Genomic DNA, 24567 nt, shown 5'->3' on the forward strand with positions numbered 1-24567 from the left:
GGGGGGTGGGGGTGGGTGGGGAAGGGGGCCGGGGAGCGGCCCGGCACCTCGGGCTGGGCTGCGGGCTGGGGGTGGGAGCCATGGACTCGGCGCCAGCCTTTGCCATGGACAAGCCGTTCGCCCCCGGCGCCGTGCGCGGCCCGGAGCCGCCCGAAAACGCTCAAAGCCGGAAAAACTTCAGCGTGAGCCACCTCCTCGACCTGGAGGAGGTGGCGGCCGGTATGAACGGGACCCCCGCGGCCGGTCCCCCGCCCGCCGGTGGCGGCAAGGCCATCCCGGAGCCGTCGGGAGGCAGCAGCGGCAGCGAGGCAGCGCCCCAGGACGGTGAGTCCCGCCGGGCGGGATGGGCTCCCGGGGATGGGGCAGCTTTGGGGATGGGGTGTCCCCGCCGTGTCCCCCTGCCCTGCCGCGGGGCGGGCACCCCGGACAAAGGGGGTCGGTGTCCCCCCGCGGATGGGAGGGGAGAACTGGGGGAGCGGGGGGAGGCGAGCTGCGAGGTGCCGACCCCCCGACGGCTGGGGCAGAGGGACCCCGCACCGTGAGGAAGGGACCCCGCAATGGGACAGGGGGCACAGGGACCCCGCACCGGCCGCCTCCTCGCCGGCACCGGAGGTGTCGGGTCCGGGACGCTCCCGGGAAGTCGGTCCGTGCCGGGGCTGCGCGGCCTGCGGGGTCCCCATGTCCCCCGGGGCTCCCGGTCTCGGTTTCCGGGCGCAGGGAGCGGGGGCGGCCCGGCGGGGCCGTGGGGACCGGGACACAGCGGGGCTCGTCCCGGCGGGGCCGTGGGGACCGGGACACAGCGGGGCTCGTCCCGGCGGCCGCAGCTGCGCCTCTCCGGCATCAGCGGGGACAGAGCCGGGGCTGCGAGAGGAGAGCGGGACCGACCCGGGACGCGGCTTCATGGCGCTCGGTCCGGGCCGGAGGCGCGTGTTGAACGGGACAATCCCGCTCGCATCTCTCCCTCCGCGCCGCTCCGCCGGTCCCGCGCATCCCCACTCCGGTCCTGGGGCTGGGCTGAGGAGGGATCGCCCCGTTCTTGGAGCAAGGCCATAGTGCCGGAGCAGCCGACGGCCCCCGGAGCCCCCCGGAGCCCGGTGTCCCCTCGGGACGCTGAGGTGACAGAGGGAGGCAGAGCCCTGCCATGCCCAGAGCCCGGGCCGGGTGCCCACCCCGCGGGGTGCCATTCCCCAGAGCTGTCTCCCGGCTGGGCTGTGCTGCCCCAGGTTTGTTTTCTACAGCCCTGGGTGCTGATAGCCCCGCCGAGGTGCACAGCCCTCCCGGGAATCTGTGCTGCTGAAGGGGCTCAGTCCCTTCAGTCCCCCCGGTGCTCTCTCTGCCCCCTCCCATGGCTCCTGCCCTGCGTGCAGGTCTGAAGCATCTTTCTCCGACCCACAACTCATTCCCTGCACAACCTCTTCCCTTCATGGACAGCCCCACTGAGCCCCCATCCTGCCTCTGCTCGCGCTGCTGAGGGCTGGGCGCTGCTTTTTGGGATGGTATCTGGTATTTTCAGTGGTGTTTTCCACCCTCCCTCCCTTTCCCTTGGGTTTTGTTTGTACTTTTGGCAGTGGCTGTGGGGCTATGGGGAGGGTTTCTCCTGCCTGTGGGTCTGTAGGGGGACAGTATTCCATATGGGATCAGCACAGCTTTGGGAAACCCAGTCTGCAGGAGTCTCACAGGGCTGTTTGCAAAACAGCAGAGAAACAACAGCCCTGCTGCGCTCCTAATGCACCCAGAGAACTCAGCGTGGACTCAGCGTGGTGCAAAAAACAGAGCAAGGCTGCACGATCACCACAAACCTGTTCTTCACCCTAAAAACACATTCCCCCCAGGCAGGGGCCCTGGGGTTTGGTCTGCAGATCCCAGCAGTGCTGGTCCTTGTGAGATCTTTCCCATTAGCACCTGTTCTGGCAAGCTTGCATGGATGGAGACACCATCAGCATCTGGAATGCTCTGACAGGCTGACCAGCAGCTGAAGCATTTCTGGTGTTGAAAAATACCTGGGAGCTGAGAGCAGTGGGCAAGAAGAGAGCAAGGAAACAGAGACAAGAACCTGTGTGCATGCAAAGCTGGACCTCTGAGACCCTCACCTGCTGCCACTGCCTTAACTGGGATGCAATTGCCTAAATTGAGATGGGAAGACTTGAAACACCAGTCCTGCCTTTGTGAGCATCAGCCTTTTGCTCCAGATCTGTGATGACAGCAAAGGAACTTTTACTGGTAACCTTATCTTTTACTGGCATCCTGAAATAAAACAGCCTCTCAGCATTTTCTCTCATCTTCCTCTTCACCATCGTGGGGATTTTCTGCCAGAGGCAGCTTTGGAGCCCCACAGCTGGTGGCAGTGGGTTTGTTATGAGCACAAGTGGCCACGGTGCCCCTGCATCTCTGCAGGATGTGGCTCTGAGCTCCAGGCAGGAGCCCTCGGGGGCTTTGTGCTGCTGGGTTGGAGGAAGAGCAGCCCTGAACCTGCTGTGGAGCTGTGGGACCCCTGCAGCAGGCAGGGCTCACCGGGGCTGCGCTGGCAGAGCTGGCACAAGGACCTTTAGGCAGCCCCAGGCTGTGCCAGCAGGCTCCAACCCCAACAAAACCCCCTCCCCTTCCCCAGGGAAGCTGCAGGGAGAGGTTTCCATTCCCGAGTCTGGCACAGCCAGAGAAGCTCAGGGATTTATTCTCTGCAGAAGGGGATTCAGCCCCTCCTGACCTCACCCCCCCACAGCCCTGCCTGCTGGGGAGGGTGGCTGGAGGCAGCCCCGTGTGCAGGGCCCTTGGCACACCTCCCCTCCAGAAGCCCCTTGCAGGGCTGGCTCATCCCTTTCTGCTGGCACTTGGGAGGCTTTTGAGGACCAAAGCCATGCCCAGCTTCCTCTCCAGCCCCTGCTCAGCCCCTGCCTCGGCCACAGCCCCAAACTGGCCCTGAGTGCACCCATCCTCCTAGGATGGTGAATACAAATATCTGTGTAACACATTGCTCTCATGACACCCAAAAATCAGAAATCCCACAAGCCAGGCAAGAGCAAGGAAAAGTCAACAGGGTGGTGAGAGCTCATTCACACCCTCATCTTCATCTTCATTCTCCCCTGGAGTGGTGCAACAGCCTCCCATGGAAAACCTTCGGCACAACTTCTGAGGTCTTGAAAGCTTGTTCACCTCCTTTCATTAGACTAACAAATAATGTGTAACGCGAAACATCTGTTAACAACAGCCCTTAATGTTCTCAAGATGATAAAGCAGGAGGGTAATTTTAGCCAGCAAGCCTTGACTGATGGCTTTTCAAACAATGAACTTACTTTTGGTGCCGCCTGGGGATGGGAGAGGGAGTCGTGCACTGGCTCCGGCACTGCTTTGGGGCTGAAAACTCAGAAAGAGTCACTTTTGTCACAGCTGAGCTGTGGCCCCTCCAGGGGGATTTTTTGGCATGGGGCAGGCATGCATTGATCATTTATTTGGCTACAGGCACTGGGACCTGGCAGTGGGATGGGGAGGTGTGGTGGCCCCTGGACATCCCATTTTAGAACAGTGCCTGGAGCCCCTTCCTCATCTCCTGGGACCCTCTGACCTGTTCTGGGGCTGTGAGGATGCTGAGCAGAGCAGTGATGAGGAGAAGAGAGGAGAAGCAGCACCCAAAGGGGCAGAGGGCATTAAGATGTTGTTACAACAAATTGGCTTTAATTATGTAAACCAGAGCAGCTGAAAAGGGAGAGGAGAGGCAGGGACAGGGACCTGGTATCAGAGGGGAAAGGGGACTTGGTCCTGGGGTTAAAATGGTGGCTGATTGCCCCAGGTAGCCCCAAACTCCTCCCAGGGCTTGAGTACCTTCCTTGAGCAGAGCCAGCGCAGGTGATGTCCGTGTGGTGTCCCCATCCAGGGACTGTGGTGGCCCTGGCTCACAGGACAAGATTTGGCTATGCTGCTCTGCCTTCCCAAATGCCACTTGTCCCCATCAGCCAAGGGCACAGCTTGGGGACACCTTGGCCTCTGTGGCTGTGCTGGCAGGAGGCAGCTCTGTAACACCACGGCCAGGATGTGCCTTTGGGGACATTGTGCACAGAGATGGCTCAGCCACAGTTAAACCCAGTGTCATTAACTCCTGGCTGATCCCCTGTGCCTGGCTCAGTGAGGTTGGGCCATGGGCACAGGGACACAGCTGAGACCCCCCTGCCCTGTAACCCCAGACCCACCAGACCTCTCTCTCCAGCACCCATCTGCTTTCCACAGCCCCAAAACTGCTGGGCACCCTCCAGGCTGAGAGGCTTTCCCTGATTTCTGGATGCCTGACCAGGGACAGGCAGTGTGTAGAGACCCCACACAGCCCCTGTGGAGAGGAGGAAGCCTTTGGGAATTGTCTGATGGATGTGGCTCAGCTCTCCAAGGAGAGGTCCCTGCTGCTCGGGGTGGCACAATGGTGCTTGCCATGGCACGTGGGATGGGGATGGGATACATGGAGAGGGGCAGCAGGGCTGGGTGCAGGATTTACAGCACCCATCATCCCCCAGTGCTCCCCAAAACAGCCCCAGCTGGGGGCTGGCTGCCCTCCCAGACTGGCAGATCTGCAGGGCCCTTGCTGGGGACAGTCCCTGTTGGCAGAGCTGGGAATGGTGACAGCTGAAGCAGAGGGGGAGGTGAATCCTCTCTGTCCTTGTAAGGCCAGCCCAGCCTGGGGGTGGCACCAGGACAGGAGCCGTCCTTGCTCTCAGTGACACATCACCTTGTCCCCAGCCCCTACCTGGGGACATCCCCTGCCTGGGACATCCCCTACCTGGGGACATCCCTGCCTGGGGACATCCCTGCCTGGGACATCCCCTGACTGGAGGGCTCTGAGGGCTGCACCCTCAGGACAGGGGGTTTTTCAGCAGTGCCCTTGGGGCTGCTGAAGCAGGATGGCTCCAGGGGAGGGGACAGTGCTTGTCCAGTGTGTGTGCTGGCAGGTGCCCAGCGCAGCATCCAGCAGCAATTAGTCAGTAAACACCAATCAATCCCTGTGGGAGCTCCCCACCCTGGCCACCTCCCAGCCCTCCACGTTTGTTTTTGCTTCCTGTGAGGATGGATGGATGGATGGATGGATGGATGGATGGATGGAAGGCCTGACAGGTCCCAGCTCACCCAGAGGTTTCCAGCCACTGACAGGGAGCCCAGCATATCCCAGTCAGGATAAGGGGGCTGTGAGGAGGGATCCATGCTGTACACCCCAGGCTGATGGACAGGGGACAGCCCCAGCCTGCAGTGTTCTGCAGCCAGGCTTCCCCTCCCTAACTGGGACACCCTCACTGTGGTTCTTGTCCCGTGTCTCTGCCACAGGACCACTGTCCTGCACATGGTGCCCTGCCCTGGACAAGAGGAAGTTGATTCCTCAGGTCTCATCTGCCCAGAAACTGCTGTGGGGTGGGAGTGCTGCTTTGCCGTGGCACAAGCAGGATAAAGGGCTGAATGCAGCACCCTGCAGAACCAGCCAGAGCAGCTCAAATCACTGCCAGGCACAGGCAGGGCTGGGGTCACAGCTGGAAGAGACCCCAGCTCTCGTGGAGCTCCTGGCCTGGGGTTCACCCTGGTACCACCTCTCTGTGCTTCCCTGTGCCTCCCAGCCCTGAAGTGTGACACACATTCACCATCCCACTCCTCCCCCAGTGACATCCAGGCACCCTCCTGCTCCTCCCGTGGTGACGCTGGGTCACCATCCTGCTCTCCCCTGTTCCCTGAGCTGCTGTCAGGCTCTTGCTGACACCAGGGCTCTGATTTGGGGAAAATTTGCCCTGAAATGAGCTGAACACTCCCACCTGGGCTCCAGGCTCCCTGCCCTGGGGCTCTGGGCTAGAGAGGGGCCCCAGAAAGTTGCTCTGCCCACGCCGAGCCCTCCCCAGGGCACGGGGAAACACATACCAGCACGTTCCTGCAGGGCTCTGCAGGGTCCCCACATGTGCAAACTTCTGTGCTGGGAGAGCTGCTGCCAGAGGGTAAAGAGAAAAAAACCCCAACTCAGGACCTGGGGAGATGGGAACCCTCTGGCTGGGGGAGCCAGAGCTGCAGCAGCCTTGGCTGGGCCAGGAAAATCGCTTTTCTCCCCTTCTCATTGCTGGGATTTTTCTCTGCTCAGCACCCCCAGTGAGCTGGGTTTTGGCAGGCGTTGCTGTGGGGGATGCTCCTTCTGAAACACTTTCCAGCAGGGAGAATCACGGCGTGACAGTGTCCAGAGGGGACACTGGAGGGGTCCTGCCTGTTGTGGGGACACAAGGCTTTGTTCCACTTCCCTGGGAGCCCTGGCAGCACCCACTGATGTGCTTTAGTCCCCAGCAGCAGCTCAGACACCCCCTGGCACAGCCATGCCCAGCCCAGGAGGGTGCTGGGGTGCAGGGACACCTCGCCTGTCCCCCCCTGGGCTGTTGTGTCTCACTCGACCAGGAACAGCTCAGTGCGAGACTATTTCCCCTCTCTTTTGGGCTGTTATTTCAGGGAATGGGACTGATTCACAGGAAAAATATGAAATTTCGACTCTGTGCAGCCAAGATGGGTGAATTTCAACGAATCAGCATTTTAAGAGAGCCTGGGCGTGTGTCTGTAGCTGGGAGGCTGATGAAATGATTTGGGGCTTTGAGGCTGTGTGTTAGAAACCCTCCTCTGTCCCAGGGAGTGGGGCTGATCACCCCTGCACCCAAGGCTGATTTCCTCCAGCCAGGGGGGAATTCTCTCCCCAGAGCAGTGAAATCACTGAGCTGAAGGGATGAGTTTGAAGCAGGATGGGACAGGGGTGCTTTGGGATTGGCAGAGGCTTGGTGTCCCCACACTGGCATCTCATTCCCTCCCTGCAGCACCAGCGGAAGCTGGAGGGAGTTATCATTCCAGGATGGAATCCCTGAGCCAGGGAACTGGGTCAGGGTATCCTCTAAAATGCTGGGGCAGTGGGTTATGGCTGGGCTGAGCGAGGATTTAGACCAGGGTTAATGCTGATCAGGTTTTTCCTGGCTGGAAACAGCGACTGGGAACAGAGTGGAAGTGTGGTGGGCAGAGGCAGCCACCCCCTGCCTGGTCTTGGTGATGCCCAGAAGGGTCAGGGAGGGTGGGAACAGCAAAGGTTTGGGGAGAAAGGCCTGACTTGAGGTTTCAAGGCGGTTTTCCAATGCCTGTTGAGCAGGACTGCCCCAAAACTACCAAACTACTTGTTTTTCACAGCACAACCCTAAATTTCCGAGAACTAACACAAAAAATTTCCTCCCCTCGCCCTTGAGGCATTCCCGATGTTTGCCTTTGCCCGAGGGACACATGACCGCGGGCGATGTTTTCCAGCCTTCCCACGGCTAACGAAACGCGCTGTCCGTGCTCAGCATCCCTCAGCAGAGCCTCCCTGCCCGGTGCTGCCCCGGGAGAGCCCCGGCACCGGCACCGGCACCGGCTGGGCATCGCTGGCACCGGGGCGCCGTGCCCGCCGCCGGCAGCTCCGCACCCCCGGGCAGCCCCGGCCGGCAGCTCCCGGTCCTCACTCGGGGAATTCGGGATAAATGGGATGCTGATGTTGCAGGAATTGGGGGATTGCTCCAGCTTGTGGGGGAGTGGAACCATCTCGGGGATATCGGGGGACAGGCGGGGTCCCCTTTGCCACCTCGTCCCCCTTGTCCCCTCGTCCCCTTCGCCCCCTCGTCCCCTGCACCGTGCACGGTGCGGCTGCAAGCGGCAGCTTGGAGGGTGTTAACTGAGCAGGAGAGATAATGAGGCTGCGGTGCTGCTCTTTCCTGCGGGTTTGGGGGGCAAACAGCCCCCGGGAGGCTGGGCAGGGCTGGGGGGACAGTTCAGGTCCCGGGGGATGCCGGGCGGGCTGGGAGCCTTCAGAGAGCGGCAGCGCCAGCCGCCGGCCCCCTCCCCTTCCCTCCGCATCCCCCTTTGAGTGCATATAATAAAGCAGCTTTTCAGCTGCGGCTGCAGTGATAGATCAGGAAGAATTGTATGAGTCTATTAAAGTCTGTGTGTCTCTGAATGGAGACTGTGGCTAAGCCAGGCGCCAGGCTCGCGCATTGAACCAGATGTGGAGAGGCGCCATCCTTTCCAGCCACTGAATCCGAGAGGCTGCAGGCTTCACACGCAAGGAAACTGGAGTGCACATGGCAGGGGAGCCGGGGGAGCGGCGGGGAGCACATGGCAGCGGGGCGTGGGGAGGGGGCACAGCCCGCAGCTCCCCGCGGGCGCCGCAGCCCCGCCGGGCAGCGCTGGCACCGGGGGTTCGGCTGCCGGAGCCAGCCCGGGCTGGGCACTGAGCCCCGAGCTGGGCTGGGCATCGGGGGGAGCTGTGCTGAGCACCCCAAGCTGTTCAGGGCATCGCAGTGTGGGTTTGGAGGGGCTGCTTTGCACCCCAAGGTGGGCAGGGGTTGGCATTGTGCCAGGGCATGCGGGGCATGGCTGGGGTGGGGTGGGGATTGTTCTGCACCCCAAATGTACAGGGCACTGCCAGATGTGTGTGCTGGGGTTACACAGCACCCCAAACCTTACAGGGCACTGCCAGGTGTGTGTGCTGGGGTTACACAGCACCCCAAATTGTGCAGGGCACTGCCAGGTTTGTGTGCTGGGATTACAGAGCACCCCAAGCTGTACAGGGCAATGCCAGGTGTGTGTGCTGAAGTTCCTTGTCACCCCAAAATGTACAGGGCACTGCCAGGTGTGTGTGCTGGGGTTACACAGCACCCCAAAATGTACAGGACACTGCCAGGTGTGTATGCTGGGGTTACACAGCACCCCAAAATGTACAGGGCCATGCCAGGTGTGTGTGCTGGAGTTACACAGCACCCCAAGCTGTCCAGGCCGTTGCAGGAGGTGGCATGTGGCACTGAGCCATTCAGGGGATTCAGGCTGTACCCCAGGTCCTGCAGGGTGTTGCCAAGTGGGGGGGTTGTGTTGCACCCCAGGATGCACACAGGACACTGCCAGGGGTGACTTGGGGGTGGCAGTAGCACTGAGGGTGCAGGGGAGTGCTTAGGGGACCCCAGGCACAGAATGGGGTGCAATGGGCCTGGTCCTGCAGCAGCTGAGGAGGGCACAGGATGGGTCATGGGCAGCTCCTGTCCCCAGACCCACTGTGCTCCAGAGAGAAGACAAAAAGGACAGAAGGAAGGCAGGAAAGACAGACAGATGCCATCCTGCTGGGGACAGATGTGGCTGGCAGCTCATGGGGCTGGGGAACCCATGGATCCCCTGTCCCCACAAAGGTGTGAAGCAGAGTCTGTGCAGGGGACACAGGTGACATGGGGACGGCCACTACAGGGCTGGGCTGGGCTTGGGCTGGGGCAGCTGCCACGCTCCTTCCTCACCAATTTCACTTTCTCATCTGGGCTGGCCACATGGCTGTAATTTGGGGGTTGTAAATACCTCAGGGGAATTTTTAAATTTAAAAAAAAAATGTTTTCGTTTAAATTAAAAGACACTCAAGCATTTCTATTAGTATTAGAGGTTTATAAAACTTAAAACAAATGTTGAAACTAAACTACCAGGCAACGTCCACTTCTGGAAGCGCTCTGCATGTTTGACATGACCCAGCTACCCCTTGGGCAGTGAGTTTTAATTCTGTGTGAGAGTGTCAGGGTGCCCAGTGTGGCAGGAGGGTGCTTGGTCTCCCTGGGGACCTGCAGGGGATGAAGGCTTGGAGGGATGAGGGTGAGTTCTCAGCTCTGCTGGCCTTTGTAGGAGCAGGACCCTGGTGTTCCTGTCTCCATCCTGTCCTCCCCATGGCTGGCACCTGCCCCCAGTGACCTGACTGTGATCCTGTCCCCACTGCCCCTGCCATGCCCACCGTGCAAGGTTCTGCTGTAACCTGGAAACAGTTAACCAGGCTGGGTTTAAAAAAAAGATACGAGCCACTTATTAAAATGAATGTTTTACAATAAATTTGGCGAGAGGCCACCGACCTCAAATGAAAAGCAGACTGGAGGACAGGGATGCTGCTGGCAGGGGCTTCAGGGACGTCTGAGCGTGCAGGGCCCACGAGGGACCCCTGGAGCAGGGCTGGGGTGGGCTCCCAGGGCCTGGGATGGGCTGGGGTGGGCTCCCAGGGGGCTCACACCCATCCCACACCCCAGCCAGACGTCCTGGTGTCCACAGCTGGTGGCTGTGGAAGGGGCTCTCAGCAGGTGCTGGTGCTCACTGATCAAATAGGTGCTCAGGGATTTGCTGGCCTGGTGTGAAAAACACCCCTTTTGGCCTCACAAAAGAAAAGGGGCTTGGGGCTGTGGGCAGCAGGAGGGGACATGATGGGAATTGTCATCATTCCCCCTTGTCCCTGCCCTCCTCATTCCCCCCCTTGGCAATGACCCTGAAGCAATGGGGTCTCTGCTTTAACCTCGTGGGGCTGGTGTTGGGTTTCAGTGCCAGATGCCACTGGGGCTGGCTTGCTTGGGCTTTTGCCTATTAAATTTCAAAAAACCACTTTTTGGGGGGGCTGGGGAGGAGAGGAAGGCTGGGATTGCCATGCCAGGGGTCCCTGGCCGGGAGCCAGCCCTCCACACAACGTTCCTGCTATGCAGCCCCGGCTGATTTAGTTTTATTTTTCAAACTCTGAGCAAAAGTCCCAGTGAGCTCTCAACACCGTGATGGCCTGAGGCACTCCCCATCCCCTCCCCAGCCCCCAGGAAAACTCACTTTGCAGTCAAATCCAGGATTTTGGTGGTGCTCTGCAAGACAAGCGAGTGCTACTCCTGGTCCAGCGCTTGCACAAGTCTCATTAGTGTTAATTAATTACACATCTGTGCCCTGTTGGGAAGCCAGGTAACCTGTTATATCACATGTGAGCGACGTTGGCACCTCTGTGGCTGCACCTTGGCTGCACCAAATGGTGCCTGAAAGGTCTGCAGGACGGGAAGGGAAGCAGCATCTGCCGTGCCCAGCCCTGGTGCAGGGCAGCAGGGTCCAGATCTGTCCCACCATCCCAGCGGCTGTGGGGTCGCTGTGGCTGTCCCCTCTGCCCAGAGCCCTGCTGTGGTGCCTGGGGCTGACCCAAATCCCAGCATTTTGGCCACAGGGTCTGTGCTGGCTGTTTCCCTGAGGCTCATTCACACATCTGTGGGCCACTGGGCTCTTTTAAGGAGCTGGCCAAGTGGGGAGGCTGCACCCCCAAGGGGCAGCGTCCCCAGGAGCACCCCAGGGTGCTGCAGTGCTGGGAGGGGCAGGAGAGCCCAAGCACTGCTCTCATCCCACCCCAGGAAGATCTCCTGGCTGGGAGATGAAAGCAGGCTCTGCAGTGAATGTCTCCTTGCTGGGAAGGCTCCTGGCTGGTGCTGGCTGGGGGAGAGCCAGAGCCTTTTGTTGGTCCCTGGGCCTCCACCGTGGGGGTTGGCAAATCCACAGGAGAACAAAATGAAAATTCCTGCTCCCCCGTTGGTCGGGGATGCTCGGAACTTGGCTTGGATCAGTCAAACCCACCACGCTGTCTTTTCCTGAGGCACTTGCCTGTGCTGGGAGGGCTTTGGCTCCTGCCACCCCCAGCCCTGCAGCCACAATCATCCGCCTGAGGAGCCTTTGGTCTGACACAGCCTCGCGGAGCATCCCTGAGAGAAGTCACGAGCACCCGTCCCCAAACCTGTCCTGCCTCCCCCTCTCCCTCTCTGGCATTTGCAGGGGACATCCAGACTGGCACCACTGTGATGAGTTTTTGGAGGATCTGTGTGACCCCAGCCCCCACCAAGAAAAGAGGGACCCCAGAGGGGTGCAAACCCCTTTGAGTTGCACCACGAGCAGGGAAGATGCCAGACCCTGCCAGATCCTGACCTCTCAAAGCCACCGTACCCAGCAAATCCGAGCAGACACTGGACTTTCCAGGAGCCTTTCCTCCTCAGCATGCCATTCCTTGAGGGGCAGTTTGGGTACTCGTTGTGGAGCAGCAGCCCAGCTTTGCCCCAGCTCCGCTCCTCCGCAGCTCCGTCCCCTTGGAGCGCTGACACAATGGAGGCAGCGGTGGCTCTGGAGCCGGGACAGCCCATTGTGTCGGGCTCCTGTGAACCCACAGGATGCTTCTGGCAGCTCCTGAAAGCCCTGAGCCAGGCTGGGGTCACCCCACGCTGGCACAGCCCTGGGAGGGAACATTTCTCTTGCAGAGCACCGAGCCCAAGGGATGCGCTCGGGTCCGGGCCGGCTGCCCTGGGCTGGTGCCACCTCCGGGGCACTGCCAGGCAGTCTGAGCCCCACAATGGCCCCACAACGGCCCCACAATGGCCCCACAGTGGCTCTGGCTCCGGCTCCCGAGGTGCAGGAGCCAGGAGGGTGGGGAAGCACAGCCAGAGGCCGGGCCAGTCCCGCGCCGGGTGCTGGCACTGCCGCGACTCTGTGGGCTGTGTCTGGGGCACTCGGGGGTGCTGGCACTGCCCGGCTCTCGGGGCTGTGTCTGCGGCACTCGGGGGTGCTGGCACTGCCAGGCTCTCGGGGCTGTCTGGACCACTTGGGGGTGCTGGCACTGCCAGGCTCTGTGGGCTGCACTGGGGATGGGGCCAGGAGGCTGGGGTCCATCCCGAGCCGGTGAGCCTGGCAGCAGGATGTGTCCCTGTCACCTTCCCCAGAGGTCTGTCCCAGGCAGTTCCCAGCCCAGGTGAAAGGTGGGCGGTGGCACCGTCTATCCCAAATCCCTGGGGGAGAGGACAGGAATTTCTTGTGCTGCTCAGCCTACTCCTCTTACTCCCACCAGAGCTTTGTGGCCAAAGATGTTCCCCAGCCCCTTCCCGAGGCTTGACAGCATCCCACCAACCCTGCCTCCTCCTTCAGGGAATGTGGCTGCAATTAATTCATTAAATGCTTCCGCTGACGCAGGAGCTGGCTGTGCCAAAACACCATTCCTGGGGCCTGGCCTCAGCTGGCTGAGCGCTGTGCTGGGCTGTGCAGGAGCCTCTGGCTGGGGCAGCAGCCTCTGGCATGGTGGGAAGTGCTGGGAATGTTCAGGGACTCCTGAGCACGTCAGAGCCTCAGGGCTTTGCCTGCAGCCCTGTGGGTTTCAGCAGCTTTCAGCTTCCAGGGCATCCTCTGTAAATCAGCACAAGATTTGGCTGGCTGGTTCCTCACCTGGCGTCTCCAGCATCTGCTTCCCTTCCTCATTCTTTTCATTATCTTCCTTCTTCCTCACTGTGACTTCCTGATCTTCTCCCTCCTGTGCACCTGGGTTTTGCAGCACAGCTGTCCTTGCTCCAGAGCCATGGAGAGCCAGCTCTGAACCCACTCACAGCTCTCAGCAGTGAATTTGGTGGCTCATTCTGGGCTGGAACCGTCCCTAAGGGAAGCAGTGTCTCATGACATGGGGATCTTCCTTTTCACAATCTTTCTTTTCCCAGTACCCGTCTAATCATCATGTTCCCATTGCATTTGCTGCACTAATAATGAGCTGAAAAAAGGCTTCAGTGCCACCACTGGGTTACCAGCACGAGCTGGACACATCCCCACGGGGATGCAGGGATGCTGCTGGCCCAGCCTGACCTTCCTGGTTTGTTCTGGCTTTAGCTGGACGTGCTGTGATGGGTGCTCAGACACCACTCACCATTCAGGGGTGCAAGGGGAAAACCTCCTGGACTCTGGGGGTGCAGGCTGTGCACGGAGCATCCCTGGGGCTGTAGCACTGCTGGGCATGATCTTCCCAAAAACTGTGAGTCTGTGTGGCTGGGGGTAGCAGGCTGTGGTGCTGGGTGGTTTCTGGCTGGTGCAGAGGCAGCTCTATAACCATAAAACAGGCTGCTGCTGCCTGTCAGTGAGCACAGGCTAAGGCCCCCCCGGGACAGCCTTGGCCTCTTTCTTGGTCCAGGCTTTTGCTGCTCCTTTTTAACAGAGACACTTTTCCCCCAGCAAAACTGGCAGCCTGTAAAAACGTGTCAGCGTTTCAGTTTTTTCACAATTAATGAGGTGAAACATCCTCGGAAACATTTCGCTGTAATGTTTCTCCAGTAGCTGGGACTTGCCCCTCTCTTAAATTTTTCATGTACGCCACTTGAGCCGGGAAAGTTTCCTTCGGACTCAGCACATTTGGACCCCCCCAGCTCCAACCTCCCCCCAGAGCCTTCAGCATTCCCGGGGTCTTTGTGAGGGTGGGGCTGGGCTGGAGGGGGACAGGGAGGGGCAGTGGGTCAGGATGAGGAGGTGGGAGCCTGGGGAGGGGCTGACAGCTCTTGTTCCCCAGGGACACCCTGTTCCCCACATCCGTGGCTGTTCCCAGGATGGGTTTGGACCTCGCAGCATCATGCCAAGTAAAGCTGGGGCTGGCATCCTGAGGGCAGGGCTTGGTGGCCCCAAAAGCTTCTCCCCTGGGTACTGGGGTGAAGCAGTGCAGAAAATGGGGTGAAACTATGCAGAAAATGGGAGTTTCACCGATGTGGGTTTGCCTCCAGGCTGGCGCTGTGCTGCTCCTGTGCACCCAGGCTGGGCTCAGGGGTGGGTGCAGGAAAGGCACCGTACCTGGGTGACTCAGGTGTGCAGGGGCAGCTTCCTGGCTGCTCCTCAGCCCCCCAGGCTTCCTAAGGTGATTTGAGGAGATCAAAAACCTGTTGTGGTGTAGGCATCTCCCACCATCCCTTCTGCAGCAAACCCTGTCCTTCCTGTGCCCATGAGCAGGGACAAGCGCCCAGCTTCCCTTTGGCCTCTGGATCATCCCTCCTGCTCTCCCTCCTCCCTGCAAAGCCCTGGTAAAACCCTCCCAGGCTGTTCCCAGCTTCATCCCAAAGCAGGGGATGTGGTGTTGGAAGTGGCTGCTGGAAAGAGGGGTCCCCTACACTTGGCACCCCCAAGTGACGCCTTGGTTTCGGGTGTCTCAGCTGAAGGCTGTGGGACAGAACGGAGCTGGAGTGGGCACACACCACGCAGGGGCAATTCCCAAAGCCCAGAGCTTTGCTCCAGCTCGCTGCAGTCCGAGGGGAAACGCTCCCTGGCCGTGGCATGATTTAGAGGAGCGAGTTAAACAATTGCACATGAAGCTCTGGCAGACGTCATCGCCGGAGCTCTCCTCGCTCCCCCGAGTGTGGAAGGGATGAAGGGAGTGCACATGTTTACCGAGAGAGACCATGGGAGAAACGAAAGACATTGTTTTTCCAAAGGATTTCTTGGCTGTAAAAGACCTCCACCACCCTGTGGCTTCCCTGATGAAGGCCCAGCGTTAATTTGTTAAATCCACATCAAGTGCCCAGAGAACCCGTTGTTTATTTTTGCTAATTCAGCCGGCCGAGATCAAATTGGGGTTTTATTTGTTAAGGATAAACCTTAATTAATAAAAGCTATTTATTTGGCTAGAGCCGGCCGCAGCCTGAGGGTCAGATATGCCACGATCATTATTTCAAGTAAAACAAACCCAAAATGTCTCTCAACAGTTTGAAAAACGTAGAAACTTAGAGGGCTGAATTTATTTGTCTTAGGAAGAATTTACAGCTAATTCCCTCCAGGCTATTTCAACCCTTAAATTATACCCGAGAAGAAAAAAGGAGGAAAAAAATGCCATTCCAGGAGTAGTAGGGAAGTAAATGGTACAGCAGATTTGACCATTTTGGCTGGGGGGGTGTGAAAAATTTAAAGCTTAAAGGGTCTTTGGCAAACTGCTAGCAAATAAATGGAACGTGTGAAATAATTTAATGACAGAAAACGTTTCAGGGCCGTGGGGGCTGCGGTGCAGTGGAAAATGAAACACGTTGGAGGAGATGCAGCCTGGGCTTTTTGCGTGAGAGGGTTGAACTTGCTGCCTTATGGCCTGAAGAATGGGGGCATTTGCACCCCAAAGCCAAGTGGTAGAGTTGGAGTCAGTAAACTGTCCCAGGATGGGGCGGTGCTGATGGGGAGTGGGTTTGCAGCATCCCCTGGGGAAGAGTCAGGCTGGCAATGGCTGGAGTGAGCACTGGGGTAGCAGGGTGGTGCTGGGCACACACCACGCTCAGGATGAGTAATTTGCAAATAAACCCCCCAAACTGGGTGTCCAGAGGGGAGGCTGAGCGTGGCTGGCAGTACAGCCCATCCCCAAAAGGCTTCCCCAGGGAGGATCCCTGCCTTGTTTCCGGGGCCAGGCAGGTGAGCTGCTGGGGTTGTGGGTGCTGCTGGACCTGGATCACAGCTGAGGCCACTTACTGTGCACTAATGGAGCTCCTGAGTCAAACCCAAAGCCTTGGTGGAAGTCGAGTGAAAATTGCCTCTTTAGAGTGCTCAACAGCAGCTGTGGGAGGCTGGGGGCCCTGCCAGTGTAAGGGCAAGCCCAGCACAAAGGCTGAGACCCACCTGAGACCTGTGGAAAACTGATGGAAGCACAGAGGGAAAAGGCAGCAGTGGAGAAGGGGGCTTGGTTGGTGCCCAGCTGAACCAGCACAGCTCTGACCTGGGGGTAGTGTTGCTTTTGCTCCCAAGTTCTCCCTGTGGCACCGTCCAGGCTTGCCAGCACTGGTGCTCCCACAGGGAGAAGGTTTGGGGGTGACTCCCAGCACCCCATGGCATCTGTAGGGCACGGGGCTGTCCCCAGGCTCTCTGCAGCTTTTGAGCAGCACTGCCCGAGGCAGGACAGCCCAGAGAGGAGGCTGGAGGTTACCCAGGCCACATCCAGCACCCCAAAACTCATCCACATCACAGGTGAAAAGTCTCCTGTCTTTCCTAACAGTCTGGGGCAATTTAAGGCTTTTTCGTGATGCACACTGGGCCCATCCTGCTCTGTGCAAAGCCCCTGAGCCTCCCTCTCCCCATCCTCCCCCGCACGTCATCTTTCGTTACTCAGTAATGTTATCCCCCCCTGTTTTCCCCCTTTCCCTGCATTTCTTTTCCTTTCAGCGGAAATTGTAATCAGTGGAAGATAAATACAGGGAAGGTGGCTGGGGGGAAGGCTCAGGAGCCCCTCTGACTTCAGGGCTGGCCAACCAAACTGGTCCCTTCAGCCCAAATGAACCCCCAAATTATACCTGACAAAGGCGAGGGTTTGGCTTTCTCCATAGCCTCCCCAAGCAGCTCTGGGACAGAACAATGATGGTGGGGAGCTGGTTTTAACTTTGTGCAATTACAAACTCTTATTCCTGGGAGCCCATTGGGCTGGGGAACTGGTTTCCAATTCCTCCATCAAGGTGTCAGCAGGTCTGGTTAAAGTCCTGCTGATGGCAGTGAGAGCACAGGGTGTCTTCAGGGGACCCAACTCATCCCCCTTCCCATTCCTTCTCTGATGCCACAGAGGACTTAGCCATGCTCATTTTTGGGAAGCTGATTTGGGGTTATTAAAGCATCTCTGATAGAGGAGATCCAGCCTGCCTGTGCACTGTAAACCTGTCAGACACTCACCACCAGCAATTAGGGTGGCATCTGTCTGGTCCCACAAGCCTGCAGTGCCAGAGCTAATGAGGAAAAGCTGTTGGTGCATTACCAGGGCTCATCCCTAGGCAGAGCAGAGGATCCAGGCAGGCACTCCGTGTGTGGAGCTGCCTCCCTGCCACAGAGAGATGCCCTGGAAAAGGTGTGCAAGGTCCCTCCTTTAAAAGCAGCAATAGGGGCTGAACAAAATTCCCCAGAGCTGGCATGGCCCAGGGTTTGCAGGTCTCCAAAATCCCAGGAATTGCTGCTGCTCAGACAAATCCTGATCCAACTCCAGTCTTAAACCTCGACCCCAGCCCCCTATGGGAAGCACTCAGCAGCACTTGTCTCCTGTGGCTGTTTAGCTCTTCCTTCTGTGGTTTTGAAGAGATAAAGACCAGCCAGAAATGTGGCCAGATCCTACAGAACTGGATTGAGAGTTAATTTCAAAAAACTTTCCTCCTCCTCCTTTCTCTCAGCCAAATTAGAGTGGGCAAGGGAGATCGTGACTATGGAAAAGTCCTGTAGCCAGGTTTAAATTGAGGATGAAGCCAGAGGAGGTTCATAAATTTTATTTATACATTTCCCAGGGTTCTGTTGAAACCATTGCCATTTTGGTGAGGGGCAGTGGGTGCCCTTGTGACTAGACTTTTTGAACCAAACCCTGATCTACCACTTCCCCAGAAGCCCTGTGGCATGGTCATAAACCCACAAGGAAACCTCTCACCCTGTTACATCCTGTAGCTCTTTCCCAGCCTGATGGTTCCCATTTCAGTCCCAAGCTCCCAGAAAACTCAGGGACAACCATGGCTGGACTTCATGTTTTAATCCAGCAGCTCGTTAGCTCGCTGAAGGAAAACAGGACCAAAAAAGGAGTTTAACTAAAAGGGGCAACTGGAAAGCAGAGACTGGCAGAACATTTGAAGCTGCAGGAGGAAGTGCTGGAGGGAATTCTGAGAATTTTATTTGTGAGCCTTTAGACACGATTGGTGGCAAAGGGCAGCCCGTGGTTTCCTGGCTGGGGAAAGGGTCTCAATCCCACACATATTTCAGGCACTGTCCATTGTGTCTTCACCCAGCCAAGAAGGCCATGTCCAAAATACAAGATCAAAGATTGCTGATGGTCAACCAAGGCCAAGTTGCACCTACAGCACATTAAAGACCCAGAGAAATGCCAGTGGCTGCAGAGAGGCCTTGGGAGAAGGGTGTAGTTGGGCACACAGGGATCCTAGGGACTAGGATCCTATGTGCCCAATGAAAAACTTATTGTTGGATGTTTCGTGGCTTGAATTATTCAGAGTTAAGGTACAAGAAGGTTTTTCTGGCCTTAAAGATCGTGGAGTTTCCTCCTGCTCAACAGCTTGATGGTGTCTTGAAAACAGCAGAGTTAATACCCTTTCCAGTAGATTTTGTTTGTTGCTCAAGCATTATCTGAAAATGCTAGACTTATTAAATAAGTATCACGATTAATATTATTAGCAAGTATTTAATTTGTGAGAATACTCCGGGGGTGGTGAGTTCTGCCACCCTGGCCTCTGCACTGATATAGAGCAGAAAGCCCCAACATACCCCTGCCATGAATCAGAATGTCATAAAATTATTAACATTTCAAATAATTCCAGAATGCTTTCCCACCAGTAGGTACAGATTGGATCCAGATGCTTTATTAACAGAAAGAACCATTAAGCAGTACCTCCACAAGGGAGAACGACAGCGAGTCGTGCTCCCCACGAAGCCTTTGCAGGCAGCTGACTGACTGGGTGTCTCGGAAAAAGGCTTCACAAAATTGCCCAAACCTTATGATATTAGTGACAAAGAGGAGATTAATCTCAGCCTGGCTGACAGCCCAAGATCAATACTGAGAAACCAGACTACACCCTCAGCTTCATGTTTCCATGAGCCAGCAAAGCCAGAAATAAACACTGCGGAGGCTGAGCCCTGCGAGACGCGGTGCCGCTCGTTCTGAGCTCTGAAGGGCAGGGTTGGAAGAGCAGATGCTTGGCTGCCGTCCTGTGTCACCTTGGGGACATGCCACAGCTGGGGCCTCAGGGGGTGCTGGAGGTGGGAGCTGAGACTCACATCTTGGGAGTGTTTTGGTGCTGAATTTTCATCACCATTCCTGAAAGCCTGACTTAAAATCTCAGTGAGAGCTGAGCTCCAGTTTGGATCGAGTGCGGCCCCAGAATACTGAGACAGGTATTCAAAATCAGGTCAGCATGGTTTCAGCCAGATGTGAAACCACCACAGGCTTTGGTGAATTTTGGGGTTAACCCTAAGCTCCAGCAGGCCCCAAAACAGGTTTTGATTCTCATGGGCCTCACAGGGTCGCACGTACCCCCACAGAGCCCCAGGTGCCTGGAGGGAGCACGGCTGGCACAGAGCAGGACATGCAGACCCCCAGGGGGGCTTGGGCTTGGCTGGGTTGTGGGGTCTCACATGGATCTGGCTCTCATGAGGCTTCTGTTCCTTCCCCACAGGAGAGAGCCTGAGCCCCAGCTGTGGGGCAGCCAAGAGGAAGAAGAAGCAGAGGAGGAACCGCACCACCTTCAACAGCAGCCAGCTGCAGGCTCTGGAGAGGGTCTTTGAGAGGACACACTACCCCGACGCCTTTGTGCGGGAGGAGCTGGCCAGAAGGGTCAACCTCAGCGAGGCCAGAGTCCAGGTGAGCACAGGTTTGTGTGGGACAAAACAACACCTCTGCCCTGCCCAGGCAGCAGCAGGGACTGTCCCCTCCCTTGTTTCATCCTGCACATCACCATGACCCACAGGACAGAGCCCTGGGACATCCCTGTGTGCACTGGGTCCCTGCTGACCACCTTTCCACCTTTCCCCCCACCTTTCCCCCGTCACAGGTGTGGTTCCAGAACCGGAGGGCCAAGTTCCGCCGTAACGAGAGGGCGATGCTGGCCAACAGATCGGCGTCGCTGCTCAAATCCTACAGCCAAGAAGCAGCCATTGAGCAGCCCATGGCTCCACGACCCACTGCACTGACCCCTGAGTATCTCTCGTGGACCAGCACCTCCCCGTACAGGTAGGTGGAGGCTCTGGAGGAGCTGGGGAAGAGGTGGCCACGGGGCAGGGCTGCCTAGAGACCGCTCCACTGCCACAGGAATGCAGCCCTGTGCCACTGCTGGGGATTTGGGGAGTTTTATGAGGCCGAAAGGAGCTCGTCTGACATCGCTTTGGGAACCATTGCAACTCTGTCTGAGCATCCGCTGCCCAACACTGAGCAGGCTTCCCTGTCTCCTTGCATTTCGGGGCTGGAGCAGGCACCCTGGTCCTCGCAAGGGATTTGCTTGGCCTCGTGCTGACCCTTCCCACATCTCGGCACAGGAGGTGGCATGGGTCCCTTCTGGTTCCCAGCTGTTCATGTTCAGCCATCACTTCCAAAAGCACAAAGCAGGGCCTCCTGGTGCATAGTTTGAGGGGTTCCCACATCCATCTAAGCCCATAAAAATGCTGAAGTCTTGGCTGTTCTTGTGAGAGGTCTCCAACAGGGAACAGCCAGCCTGGCCTGGGAAGCCAGCAGGACCACAAAGGGCATGGGGTCTTTTCCTGGGCCATTGCCTCATTGCTCCCTGCTCCCTCCCCGCAGCACTGTGCCCTCCTACAGCTCCAGCGGGACCGCAACGCCCACCCAAGGGGTGAACATGGCCAACAGCATCGCCAGCCTGCGCCTCAAAGCCAAAGAGTTCAGCCTCCATCAGAACCAGGTGCCGACGGTGAACTGAGCAGGGAAACCCCATCCCATGGCCTCCTCCGGGATACAGCGTGGAGCTCCAGGACAAATCCACTGCCTGCCCAACACACAAGCCACTCATCCAATGTCTCAGCATCTTCTCTCCTCTTCCCTTCCCTTCTGAAGGTAGAGTCAGTCCCAGGCCGAAGTGGCACATAATTATAGCCACATATGGAGCGAACTTGGTGAGAAACTTGCTTTTCCGCACACCCTTATAATAACGGCTATATATACACACATACCCCCCACGCGCTCTTTGAGGACAAACAGACTTGCCAAGGGAACAAGAATTTGCTTCCAAACATGGAAGGATCTTGGACTATTGGATTTGACCAATTTGGGTATCTTGCCCAGAGAGCCAAAGAGTTATTGGGTCTTCTCCTCCCGCAGGGACAGTGTGGGAGGATCACGGGCCCCCCTTTCCACCAGGCTGTGACTTGTGGCGCTCAACTGTGTGTGCCAAAGCTGATCCATGTGTTCGTTTCTTTGTGCGACCCCAGCCACAGTGTGGGGTTTGGGACTTCCCAAAGTTTGGGACTTTGGGAAGCCGATGGCTCACCCATGCCATGGCCAGTCTTGGCCAGCCCTCTGCACTGTGCTTCCTGCATTTAGGAGCTGCCTATGCTGATGGCATCGGGCTTTGTCCCTCGCCAGAGGGGCAAGCAGAGCTGCAGCACCTCAACAGACCCTCCTGGAGCCTGTGAGCTCCCCCGTGAGCTGGGGATGCGTCGCCAATCCCCAGGCAGGCACCACTGCCCTGCCTCGGTGGATTTGCCAGCGATTCTGCAGAGCCCCAGGTCATTGAGCAGGCCCAGGGAATGAGAAAATTGGAAAAAGCTGTTGGGTTTCAGCTGAGTAGGCGGCTCCCAGCGCTTCGTGCCAACGAAGGCTTCGCCTTCCGGAGGCACAGCCTCCCCGTCGGCAGCTCCGCAGATGTGCTCGGGGGTCTGGGGCCGGCAGCTCCATGGGGGGAGGCTTTTTTGGTTTTGCAGAAAGGAAATGGTTTCCCCCTCATCCCACCCTACTGCGCAGCCTAATGAGGTTCCAAGGTGAGAAGTGCAGGGGATGGACACGGGGTGGGCAGCCTGGTCCTAATCCATGGGACTGAGCTGTGGAGAGACGCAGCCTCCACCTTCCCCTGCCCGTTCCACAGCCAGAGTGCTGAGGTGTGGTGTCCCTGTGGACAAAGCCCACTGGAAACCAGATCACCCTTTCCTCACCCACTGGAAAGAGCCACCAGCCAAGCATGGGGACACCACCAGCTCAGAGGGGTGGCCTGGACAGAGAAGACACAGCCCTACTTCCCTGGAAGGGGCTGGTTTGGGGGCTGCAGCAATAGATCTGAGGACAAATAGAGCAGTTGCTGAGGTGCCTGCTCCAGGTAAACATCCTCTGGTTGGTGACACTGAGGCTGAAAGTGCCACAGCTACAAAGTGCCCACCTGAGTCCCCAGAGCTCCCCGGGACATCCTCTCCCATTCCCACTGGGACTCTCACTGAAGCTGCATGTGGGACCCAGTGGCTGTGACACCAGGGCCATCAGCTGCACCCCTGGCAATGCCAGCATGAGGGGACTCAGCCAGCACCCAGAGCTGGAGACCTGATGGGAGAACCATCTCCTCTTCCTGGGCATGAACAGCCCCTCCATCCTGCCTCCAGCCTTCTCTGCTCTACAGTGCAGCCCCCAGCTGGGAACAGCTACGTTCTCCCCCTCAAACCTGGCAGGCAGGGAGAGGGCACAGCCTGAGTGACACTGTCCACCTCCTCCAGGGAGCAGTGTCACCCACTGTCACCCCAAATACCCACCCTCTGCCCCCATCTGTATTTCCAGGGCTGGTATCCCTCCCATCTGTCATGCCAGCTCCCCACACTGCACAGAGACCTGCCAGGCCAGGGGGAAGAGGGATCCACTGTGGATCAAGTCATCCACACTGAGAAACACCACTTGGGGCAGGAGGAGGGGGCCAGGGGGTCCTATTCCCATGGAAAGCACAGGGCTCTTTTTTCGGTTATACAAGATGAAACCACAGGGATATAAATGTTGCTGCCTCTTTGAGAACATTAATGAAAATAAACCCATTTAATAGTTTGCAGATGCTGTTTCTGTAAACCTAAAAAAAGCAGGGAATAAATATTTCTTCACTAAATATCTATATGTATATATATATTTGAAAACATTTGCTCCTAATCTTAGGGCCCCTCCTTTGCTGTGCTTTTGGCAGCTTATCACAGCTTGTCAGTCAATGCTGAACTCACCAAGAAGAGATACAAATTGCACCCATGGAGGGGTAGCAGGACTGAGGGATTATTGTAATCTAAGCTCTCTCTCGCCCTTTCTATTTGTACATTTCAATTACTTGTAACAAGATCCATGGTGGATTTTTTTTTTTTCTTCTGCATGTCTGTGTTTTGGAAATTTTTGTAAGGTTTTTGTAAAAACAACTCTTGTGAAATAATGGAGGAATAAATATTTTACTGAGTAGAGACGTGTCAGTGCATGTGATAGGGACCTGAGTCTTCCATCACCAGCCACTGTGGTTTCCCCACCTGCCCTGGACAAGCAGCCTGGGCAGAAATTGAATTAAGAGGCAGCAAGGAGGGTCAGATTCTGCACAGAAGTCGAGCTGAAAGAGCCCAAAGGGTGGAAATAAACCATCAGATTGTAGAGCACTTTCCAGGGAGTGAAGGCCCACAGGTGCAGAGCAGGCACTGAGCACCCAAACAAGAGGAATCAATGGTCAGGCAAAGGTGATACCAAGTAGTTGAGGCAGCAAAGTTAAAAAGCAAAGTTAAACAGGGCTCCAGAAGCTCACAGTGCTGAGCTATCCAGCAGCAGATTTAATGCAATGTGGAGAGGTGTCAAGATGTGCCCAGGGGAAACTGCCCAGCACATGCTCAGACTGAAAGGCAGCGAGTCAAGTGGCAGGAATTGCTAGGAAATTGCTAGCTCTCTGATCTAGGCAGAAAGTGTCCTCACTGCACAAATAAAGCCTGAAATCCATTGTGCCAAGATATTGTGGAGATCAATGCTATGGTGCATTCAGATAGGGTAAGAAAGTTAATGGTGGGTGGGTGTGTGTTGGTGCAACACAAGGGATTGAGCAGGGATTGGCGGGGATTCAGCTGCCTGTGCAGAAATCTGCTGCCCTGCCGACTTCCAGGAGAGCTGGGAGGAGAAGGGACACCTGGGTTTCCCCTGTTTCTTTTACTTGCCTTCACCTGCTGACTTGCAGCAGCCTCCTGTCAGGCCAGCTCACATGGTGTCACTTACAGGATGGCTCTGTCACCTCCTCCTCCCCCCAGGCCATCCTCAATCCCCCACACAGCCAGGGGACCACGACGCTATCCCACAGACCCAGAGAGGCTCAGCTCCATGGGAGCCCAGAATCAGCTCCCTCCCAGCAGCAGCCTTTGTCCCTCCCATCACCAGTGGCCACTGGGACATGTGGATCCAAGGTTGAGGAAGGAAGGACCCCTAAACAATGCATTCCAGCTGTCCCTAGAGGGGAACAAGGCTCATCCCACACCATCCCTGCAGCACCCAGCAGGAGCAATTCCCCCATACTGGACATCACCCCAGGCCCACCATGG

The 24567-nt window shown here is 57.3% G+C and overlaps 1 protein-coding gene across 2 annotated transcripts; it reads left to right on the forward strand.

Annotated features, from left to right (window-relative positions):
• Positions 1–80: 80 nt before the first annotated feature.
• On the forward strand, positions 81–24465 carry PRRX2 (paired related homeobox 2). Of its 2 annotated transcripts, none has more exons than XM_041475070.1 (4): positions 81–324; positions 19716–19900; positions 20091–20269; positions 20834–24465. In XM_041475070.1, exons 1-4 carry the CDS (start codon positions 81–83, stop codon positions 20967–20969), a joined length of 744 nt encoding a protein of 247 aa, XP_041331004.1. In that variant the 3' UTR covers positions 20970–24465. The 2 variants fall into 2 exon arrangements, with proteins under 2 accessions (XP_041331004.1, XP_041331005.1); XM_041475071.1 differs by having other exon boundaries at positions 87–324; positions 20852–24465.
• Positions 24466–24567: the final 102 nt, after the last annotated feature.

The sequence above is a fragment of the Pyrgilauda ruficollis genome, unplaced genomic scaffold (assembly GCF_017590135.1).
Source record: "Pyrgilauda ruficollis isolate IOZ18807 unplaced genomic scaffold, ASM1759013v1 scaffold34, whole genome shotgun sequence".
Taxonomy (NCBI): domain Eukaryota; kingdom Metazoa; phylum Chordata; class Aves; order Passeriformes; family Passeridae; genus Pyrgilauda; species Pyrgilauda ruficollis.